At 43.6% G+C, this 9,859-nt stretch overlaps 1 protein-coding gene and 1 long non-coding RNA gene across 3 annotated transcripts in view; both read left to right on the top strand.

Annotated features, from left to right (window-relative positions):
• LOC142769248 (uncharacterized) overlaps positions 1-5,375 on the top strand; it is a 29,494-nt gene extending 24,119 nt beyond the window's left edge. Inside the window, exons 2-4 of one of the 2 annotated variants that reach the window (XM_075872332.1) lie at positions 821-968; positions 2,322-2,437; positions 4,528-5,375. In XM_075872332.1, coding sequence (XP_075728447.1) covers positions 821-968; positions 2,322-2,437; positions 4,528-4,687 — 424 coding nt within the window. In that variant the 3' untranslated portion in view covers positions 4,688-5,375. Of the gene's footprint in view, positions 1-820; positions 969-2,321; positions 2,438-4,527 lie in introns of those variants that run through there. The other variant, XM_075872333.1, reaches the window with a different exon arrangement.
• Positions 5,376-5,575: 200 nt separating this feature from the next.
• Positions 5,576-9,487, top strand: LOC142768665 (uncharacterized). Its single transcript, XR_012885380.1, has 3 exons — positions 5,576-6,051; positions 6,641-6,811; positions 9,356-9,487. It is a non-coding gene; the product is annotated as an uncharacterized LOC142768665 (long non-coding RNA).
• Positions 9,488-9,859: the final 372 nt, after the last annotated feature.

Below are 9,859 nucleotides of genomic sequence, written 5' to 3' on the forward strand. Positions count from 1 at the left end.
TCACGCTTCGTGCATGCCGTGCTGCGTGGATCGTCTCTTTCAACTGGCTTGTTCAATTAGACCTAATTAAAGAAAGTTTATACCATTAAAAATACAATTCCTTAGCGCTACCCGCGAATATGTCCGTGTTATGCTGTTTTTTGTATTATAACGGGTTTCCAATAAACGAGCTTTTGCATATTACGTGCAGGCACTTTAGAGTTTAAAACGGCGAATGTTTGGCGCACTATTTTTATTTCCTTGTGGCATTGCTGAGCTCTGGAGCGAAAAGCGCAGCAACGCTAAAGGTCAGAAAGCACTGCTAGTAGGGCCCACTTACGCTTTTGCGTTCTCTTGCTGAAGGTGCAATTCAAGTGCCTTCAAAAGTTTTTTCTAAACACATACGAGTTTTTTCGAGTGACACTGATTGCAAGTGCCCTTTATTATCCCGCCATTTCAATGAGTATTATATTATTCATCAGGAATACGTGCAATTTTTTTTACGAAAGACTTCACAGCAAGAGCTTTTTTCTGCATATGTGTGATTGTAATGAATTTAAAAAAGGTACTGCTCTAAATCGTATTTTGTTTTTGTTTTTTGGTTGGCGTGATTCCGTTGCCAAAAACATATCGAATGACGACAACACTTGAATTAGGTTTCTAGGAGAAGCCTTCACGAAACAACTATTTTTCTGAATAAGTACCCTAAGGAGCAATTTATTCCAAATTACCTTTACTTCATGTGAACATTCGCCTGAAAATCTTTTACTTCGTGTAAACACTCCAGTATGTTGAGGTGGTTTCTGTAATCGCCGTATTACAATTTCAACTTACAATGCAGGAATGTAACGCCGAATGGTTTGGACAGTGCCTTCAGTGACCTTGACGCACTACGGAAGAAAGGCATCAGGCACTACGGGCTTCTCACCGTTCTTTCGTTTCAAAAGGACTTCCGGTACACGGTTAGGAGCACCAAGGGTGTGCTTCAGGTCGGTAGGTAGGTAGGTAGATAGGTAGATAGGTAGATAGGTAGGTAGGTAGGTAGGTAGGTAGATAGGTAGGTAGGTAGGTAGGTGGGTAGGTGGGTAGGTAGGTAGGTAGGTAGGTAGGTAGGTAGGTAGGTAGGTAGGTAGGTAGGTAGGTAGGAAGGAAGGAAGGAAGGAAGGAAGGAAGGAAGGAAGGAAGGAAGGAAGGAAGGAAGGAAGGAAGGAAGGAAGGAAGGAAGGAAGGAAGGAAGGAAGGAAGGAAGGAAGGAAGGATATTCTAACTGCTAGAGGCAACCAACAAGTACTAACAATATAAAACATTTTGGCAACACGCACCTGACTGCAGCACCCTGCAAGAGAGGCCGCACACACATTTTTTCTGTCTCTTTCTTATCTTTTTGTCATCATTCTTTTCTCCGGGCTTTGCTGGGCGCCTGACGATGCCATACGAAAAACGCAAGAGGACAAGCTGGGCCTCCAAAGCACTGCGGCCTCAGTAAGAACGTAGAGGCCGCCGTCTGAGATTCTCTAGGGTCGCCACAGTGATGCGGTCTCATAAGGAGTTTTCCATAATGATTTGAACATCAAAAATGAGGCATTGTTTTGCAAACTACCAATCCAGAATATTTTAGTTTGAGTAACGGTTGATGTTCTTGAAATTTTAATGAATGATTACTGGAGAGGCAAATTTACAGTAAACTGCTGTCATTAAAAAGTACGTCAGGGGCACTTGTGACACCTACTTTTTGCTTAAACTCTGAATGGACGCTAACAAAAAGAGAGTTTTAGTAACCAAATACAAAAATCTCCAAGTGAGGGAGAGTGGAATGACGCCATGTGATTTTGTTGTATTCCGAATTCACGTTCTATAGCAGCAGAAAGGATTCTTAGCGCAAAAAAATACATTAGTAAGCTTGATAAAGACAAACGTCTACCTCGTCTTGTGTTTTTTTTTGTCAAATAATTCATTATCTTGTTCTAGTAACAGCGCACACGCTATCACTGCGACAATAACTAGAAACATTTTATGAGTGGTCTTGTTAAGACAATGTTAATGTGCTCAAATAGGCACCATTTATCAAGTCGCCGTGCTGCTTATCATTGCTGTGCGCTTGAAGTGTGGTTCGCACGGTGATCGAGTTCCAGAGGTGAACTGGTGCAAATACCATCACCATCACGGCACCGCAAGTCTATGCATTGAAAATGCTAGCAGCCGTGTGTTTCGATTTTTGATGCACGTTAATTCAACCAATGTGTTCAAAATTTTCCTATCTTCACACTACGGCGTTTGTCACAATGATATTGTTTTTGACGTATAACTATAATTATGAAACTCATTATTTTGTGATGTTCCAGAAAATGAAAGAGATACAGCATGAAGAGACAGCGAAGCTTGTCCTCGCTATTGGCGCCTACGACTTCGCTAATATATATAGAATGAAGATGAAACAAGGATTCCGTGACGCAGTAAAGTAAGTAGTTAAAGCGTCCACTATCTCACTTTCATCTTACCTGAAGATTGAGTCAGATTGAGAAGGCATGCAGGTCAACCGGAAAAGACTAATTGCTAACTTGTACCTTTTTCTCCATTGAGCTATTACACAAAACAGCCAACATGAAGCCACATTTCAACTATGCAGCAAACAGCCTGGCTTCAACAATAATGTTACTTACTGCCTTAGGTTTCCCGGTCTTGTAATTGCTCCTTTCTTTCGAGAGCCATCTTCTGTTGAATACACCTGCGAAAATGAGACACTTCGGTGGGTCTAACTGAAGCAGCTACAAATAAATATATTTCTCCAAGCAACGCGAAAAAATATGTGAAAAGCATCATTATTAAACTGATCTTGAGATGATTGGTGAATGCTTTGGATAAGTAATCACCTCACTGTTATCCTATAAACTCGTTCTTTCGCACACTAATATATATTAGTGAGTCCTTACCGCAGCCGAAACTCTTTTTCCGCGATACTCCAAAAATGTGCCAATATTCCCTACAATGTTCGGTTATTACTGGCTATTTGCCTAAGGGAGTTTTTTGTAAATGAACGCTTACTGTCAGCGTTCAGAGCCGGCAACTTGACCAGCCCGCCGAAAAATGCTGGCCTGATAGGCTTGATGTCACTCATGAAAAGAACTTAGGTAAAACAATAGGTTGGCTAGTTTCACTCGCAAATAACTTTGTGCTCGCAGAACTACAGCGTGATAGTTCCAAAGCCAAGAATTTCGAACGTTGCCCCGGCAGTGTAAATTCACGGTAGACAATGCTGATAGCCAGCCAACGAGGACACATAGCAGGGCAGTCTCCGCTCGCGCTGTAGTACCGAATTACCAGCCGAGAGATAACTTCAGTATTGTGCTTCGGAACACTCATATTGAACAGATTTTTGTTACTTGTTTCACAGAAAGCTTGAATGCACAATCGCACTTGCGTAACCAGCGTTGAGTCTTGCATCACTCGTTGACAAAAAACTCTGCAAATGCACCTTATTGCACTCTTCTTGATTAAGAGTCACATCACGACATTGTAGCGGTAGAAATGTAGTTACTTTGTTTTGAATGCAGATGCAGCAGTTTTCGCTTCATCACATCTCTACGAATACGTTTGTAAGACCAGCATACTTCTGGAGAAAATTCCGTCCACAACATTTATCATGCCCATACCTGTAGAACCGTTCTTTCCTGCCACTTCATTTCAAAATTTGCTAGGTGAGGAATGTTTTACCAAAAATAATGAATGGAAATTGGTGACTTTCCAACAAGCCAGAACCTTCGACAGGTGTGCTTTCGAAAAAATAAATAAATCGCTACTGGCCTCATTTCAGGAAATATTTATGGTTGGCGTGCCTCCGCGCAACTCACACCAGTCATTTTTCGCAGTAGTGGTTAAGCTCTTTACGAAAGTTATGCGTAAACAGCATTCTTTCGAATGAGACAGCATTCAAGACTATGACATTAAATTCCCTGTCACGATAGTGCGTACAGCAAGAACAATGCATGCCCTCTTTTTTGTAAAAGGAAACGTGCGAGCGCATGGTCTCCCCTCCATCGCGGCTCAGTAAAACACCACCAACGAGAGCTGAAGAAAGCATGTACACTTAAGACCGGCACCACTGGTTGCGAGACGACAGCGGGAACTTAAACTAGCATTGCTTGTACATTGGCCATGACTCGCTGTTGTTGTTTTTTGCCAATCCCTGACGACTGGAGCGGAAGTGATTTTCGTAGCTGTCGTTTGATGACACTGTAGGCAACTGCCACCGAGCGCAGACCACGAGCTCGCATGTTACCTTTCATAAAGGATGATAGTTTACAACAGGCGCAGAGTGTTACCTTAGGCAGGAAAACATGCTGAAAGCGTGCGCATTCCGACCTTTGGCAATCTTCAGGTGATCTACTGACTTGATGCGAGATGAACTTTCCGATTAAGAATATAGATTAGTGGCATACTGTTTGTTAGATATGACCTCAGCTGTGCAAATGTAACCAATTCAATCTATTTCTAAACGAACTATCACGAACAATGCTTCAACGATTCATGGTCAGTGTTTCCTCACTGCAGAAATTTGGAGGCAAATATCGTCATATTGATTGCTTCGGCGGGATGGATCAGCCCCCAGGGTGCCTGCGTCGCCGCACCGCCCAATCCAGTCAAACGTTTGAACCAACAATACTTCGACCTGGTGAGTTGTCTCATTGCACGCAAGAGTGGTGACTTTTGACGAATTCGTTTGTACCGTTGCATCGAAGACTGTCGGCACGTGACGTAGCGGTACATTATGCAATGACGTATGCTATGCATGCCATGCGACCAAGAAATCCTTTTTGGCTTTCTCAATGTATGAGCTCTAGGATAGGACAATGAACGTGTCTTAGCTTCTATGCCAAAAAAATATTCAAAGTTGTGAGCTGGTGCTACTGTTGGCGCCACGCGCCACTTGCACATGCCACTCATTTCGTGCAATATCTACATCAGCCTTTATGTGCCCAATCGAGGACCTGAGGTTGTTGTGAAGTATATGGGTAACGAGCTCGCATAATAAACAAAACAATAGCTGTGTGACCAGATATGTGCTAGCACGTCGTCTAACGGTAGACTTATGGTGTTCATCTTCTTTCACAAATGCACGGCTAGATGTTTTGGATCCTGACCCCCCGCTAATCTCCCACTCGGCTTATGACGACGTTACACTACTTTCCTTGCCCATTATTGGCATGAAGTGGTATTCTCAAAGGCATTCTTTTTGGCATGAAACGGCATTCCCTATTCACTTCCTAATAAAGTGACTGACAGCCCGTTATGTGAAATATGCGAACGCAGCGAAACAGTCGAGCACTTTCTTAGCGACTTCACCCGCTTCAACTGTGAAAGAGCGAGCCTCTCAAGCGCCCTAGGACAGCTGGACAACCACCGCCTGACAGAGATTAAAATACTGGGGCCCTTGGTCTACTCGATCTACGTCATGAGCTGCTCTGAAGTCGTTGTGGAGCGTTTCGCAAGTAACGGGACTCACAGACAAACTGTGACTGTTGGCTGACAGCTTTGCTTCCAATAGTGCTCAAATAGTGCTCCAGCGACATCGTTGGCTCTACTGTCACCAGCTCTTGTTCTTCCCTTTCACTCTTTTACACCCCTTCTACCCTTCCGAAGCACAGGATAGCAAACCGGAACCTTATTCTGGTGAACCTCCCCGTCTTTCCTTTATTTTTTCTCTCTTAGTCCCTGAAGCATAACCTGGCTCATACATGACACAACAGAAGCATCGTCGGCTGTAACGGTTATTGGAGATGTCGAGTATGAGATGACGTCAGTGTACCATAATCATTTCTAAGGAATGCTTCCTGTGGGTGCTCGGAAATGGACAGCAGAGCCATCACGAGTGTCACTCGTCCCTGAGGCGCAATAGTAACGCTACTGCGGCCTGTATGGGAACGTGCCACTGCGCAGATTGTTTTCAAGGAGGGGTCCGTGAGGCCGTGTCGAGACCTGGGCCTTTTCGCGCTGAATCAAGACCTAGGCCCTTTACACCCCTTCCTAAGTTAGTGAACATCCCTGTTGGACACTGCAGCATCTAAAGAAGCCAAAGTAAGCCATATTGTCTTTCTGTGACGCCCCCTTCACACACAGGGCATTTTTCTGAATATTTGTAGGACCTTTCAACTGTTTCGTAATGCAATGCACGTATTTATTTTTGCCTCTTCGTGCAGTGATTGATAACGACCATTTTTTTTTTGCCTAGCCGTTTGTAAGTTGAAGAAAGATCAAGCTAGCCCCTTTGTTGCCGAATTCTCATTTTAAGATGCCTGGAAAGATTGTGAAGCCAAGGTCTCCTATATTGTTTCTTACCTGACATGGCACCTGCATAAGGTCTGTTTGCAAAGAAGTTCAATACAAAGGTGTGTGTCTGCGCTGGGATATTTGCCTGGCAGTCCAAGTGCTCATATTCTGTTCTTGCTGGAATCTTTCTTTTTTCGGTTGTGCCCAGTAGGTCACATCAGAAAATAGCGCCGCCAGTACGCCACTGTACAATTAGGTCTAGTATGTGGAAAGTTCGTAATCATAGCACGATGTTTAGGTAAAAATGTCGACTAAAAATGAAAAAAAATTATGTGGCAGATTTCATAAAGCACTTATGGTAAGCTTTGTTCGAATGCATTTTCACTGTTCTTTTCAGGAACATGCTTGGTATGCAGTGTCACAGGGAAGCACATATAAGAAACCCTCAACAATCACGGGCATCTCCTTCGAAATGTCCGCCCTTCAATACGTCATGAATAACACAATAAGATCACTTAATGTAAGCCTTTACAAGCCATGCGTGTCCGTGATGAGACAACGGCAAGCGGTATGTGCTCACTCTGCGCTCACTCTTTGCACTCACTCTCTGCGACCAATCTGTGCTCACTCTTTGCAACTAGTAGCGCTCTAAAGTGAACCGAAATAAACAGAACTTCGACGAGCTCTTTCTTCTCTGCTTGGCACAACACAACTATAATAATAGACCAGAAACTCAATGGAAGTAATATTGTGATTTTTAGCATCATGATGTAAGTTTAAACAAAGTAAAGTAAACTAAAAGAGCGTTGGCAGGAATGGCAGCAGCGCCTTTCACGTAATGCGTCCGTTGCTGTACCAGCTGAGCTACAACGGTGCTCATCTCCTTGTCGACTTCACGGGCAACATACGTACATCGAAACCCTAGAGTGCTAGTCAGTGCCACTAGCAGGCATGAAGGCGAAGGCAAGTGTCGAACACTGCTGCCAGCTGGAGTCACGAAGCACGTGATTATTCAACGTGCTCTGGGCTAACGAATAATTCCTGGCGTGCTACATGAAGGCATTCAGTCTAGCGAAACGAGAGTGCTATGCAGGATCACGCTCGCTTCTCGGGTTGGCTGCGAGCTTGCCCCACGTCGTCGTGACAGGAAGAAAATGCTGAGAGAGAGAAAGGTGGCGTAAATCGCCAACAAAAACATGTCTGGCATCACAAATGCATGTGCGGCATTTCAAACTGTTTTCTAGGAACAAGGTGCACGAACGCGTCAGCGCCTCCACTCAGCGAGCACTTGAACAGTGCAGCAACGCCTGAGTGGTTGTCTCACCATCAGTTTTGCAACTGAACGTCACTCTATGTGATTCGGAGCAAAGAGCAAGTCAATCGTTCTCAGCTTTGATGGCATACTTAGCTACGGCTTAACTTGACAAGTATTTTTTATGTCTTGACTAGAAATGTGTTAATTGATGTGAGATTAGTGATTTCAGTTTAAGTGACCTACGATCTAATTTTTATGCATTTATATAGCATAATCCTAATTGGCACAATAACAGTGCTTGGTGTCTCAATAACATTGCTTCTATTAGGGAGATTTACAATAGCGTTAGCAGGCGTTGCGGACGTAGTGGGTGCCATATGAGTTTTAGAAGAGCGTGTGACCCCCACGGAACAGTCTAACTATATCTTTCCCTGGGGGACCTTGGCTCATAGTATGTAACGCTATTGTGGGTTACAGCGACTGTTTTTCTCTTGAATATACCGGTCCAGTTTTATTGTCACGTTACGAAAAGATATTCGGCCATCATTCAAGACTTCCTTCACGTGCGTCTATATTCACCGCTGCTGTAACACTGAAAATTTTACCATTGCTTTTCTATTTCATTTCTTTTACTAGAGCTGATGAATGTGGCATTTTCAACACTTTCCGGGCGTTGAGCACTCTAGAAACTTGGTTTGTCGATCATCCATGCGTTTCTTGTAGCGTGACCCTGCTAACAATAGAGCGCTCATTAGAGTCTATAATAAAGCTGGTAATAAAAAACACATCGCGTGCAAATTAACAAACCACGTCTAAGATAATACATTTAAAAGAAATAACTGAGAAGTATTTCCAGTCATCTCCTTTAAAGTGCTATAAACATTTCGGGAACATTCACCTCTCTCCCGTGGCGCCCAAAAAGATGGCATCACCACCGAACGAAACACAACGATAGCTTCTCGTACACACACTTTGCCAGTGCTTGGTCTCTACATCTGATGCGTGAAACTATCATGATGCAACTGGCTACAGACGACATATACAGTGTCAATTTTTAGGAAAGGGTACACAGGAGCTCGTGGCCTTCAGTGGGAGCGAAAACAAGCACAACCTATTTTTGCGTCATCTCATGGCAAGCGAAACAAGCATTCTTTGGTGATAGAAAACCCCCTTTAAGGATATTACACAAGACACCGGTAATCACTTTGAAGAGAGGAGGAAGTTGTATTCTCTCCGCTCGTTCCATATCACCAATGACTGCTTGTTTTGCTCACCGCGATAGGACACAAAAAGAGGCTGTGCTTGCTTTCGCTCCCATTTGAACGCGCTTCCAGCAGCTGCAGGAGCGCGCAGACAATGCGCTGCTATGTTCTCGTTCATAAAAATTGACACTGCACAGAACTCCCGTAACCAGCAAGGTGACAAAGCAAGATTCCACCCACACTCGGCAAACACTGCACTCTTGCCTCAAACAAGAACGTCATAGTCGTGTTATGAAAGAACCAGTGCGATCTGCAAGAATGGGGATAATAGCGTGATCACGTTGCGATAACGTTGCTATGTGTAAGCTTGTATATGTTTTTTAGGATGCTTTCATTTTGTCTACGCTTCATGCTTAACAGTAACATTATGTTTTACTGGCAAATGCAGCTAACTATGTAACAGTGTTTGTGTTCATTCATGTCAGCCTGTACAAAGCAGCCAATGCCTTGGTCAGGCACTCCAGCCTTTAGATACAGCCTTGCCGTTTGTGTGAAGTGAACATAAACATCAGTTCAATTCATATCACATCATGCTACTCACTTTCTCTGTATTCATAGTAGGGTAACTGATTTCAGTTTTTTATGTCACTTTCAGCTTTGTGAGCCAACCAATGTCGCTGACCGCACCGAGGAATACCTCGGCAGTCCGACGTTCACGTACGGGATTATATCTAATTCGTCGAAAGTCCTTACACTCGGCGAGCTTAACAACACACTGGCTCTAAAGGTAAGTGGTAACACGGAGTCTCTCCTGCCTTTTTTCAAAGACCTCATAAATGAACTTTGTCGAGCCGTGTATGTGGAAACAAAATACAACAAAAGGCGTCTCCTAGACTGTCGCAGGCTGTTCTGCGTATTGAATTCTATGTGACTGATCTCGAGTAAAATGAGTGAAATAAAAGAATACCAGGCGCTTTTTACACAACCTTAACAGTGACCAATAGATAATTAAGCCAAAGATGATACAGTGGACGGTAAATGTTCTGTTCTAAATGTAAATTTGTAATTACGGGATAAACGGGCAGAAAGTAAAGTGGGCGAAGAGACTTCTTGCCACTGGCCGAAACCGAACCTCCAACATTGTGATAATGCGCCCAGT

Source organism: Rhipicephalus microplus, chromosome 8 (genome assembly GCF_043290135.1).
Source record: "Rhipicephalus microplus isolate Deutch F79 chromosome 8, USDA_Rmic, whole genome shotgun sequence".
Classification (NCBI taxonomy): Eukaryota; Metazoa; Arthropoda; class Arachnida; order Ixodida; family Ixodidae; genus Rhipicephalus; species Rhipicephalus microplus.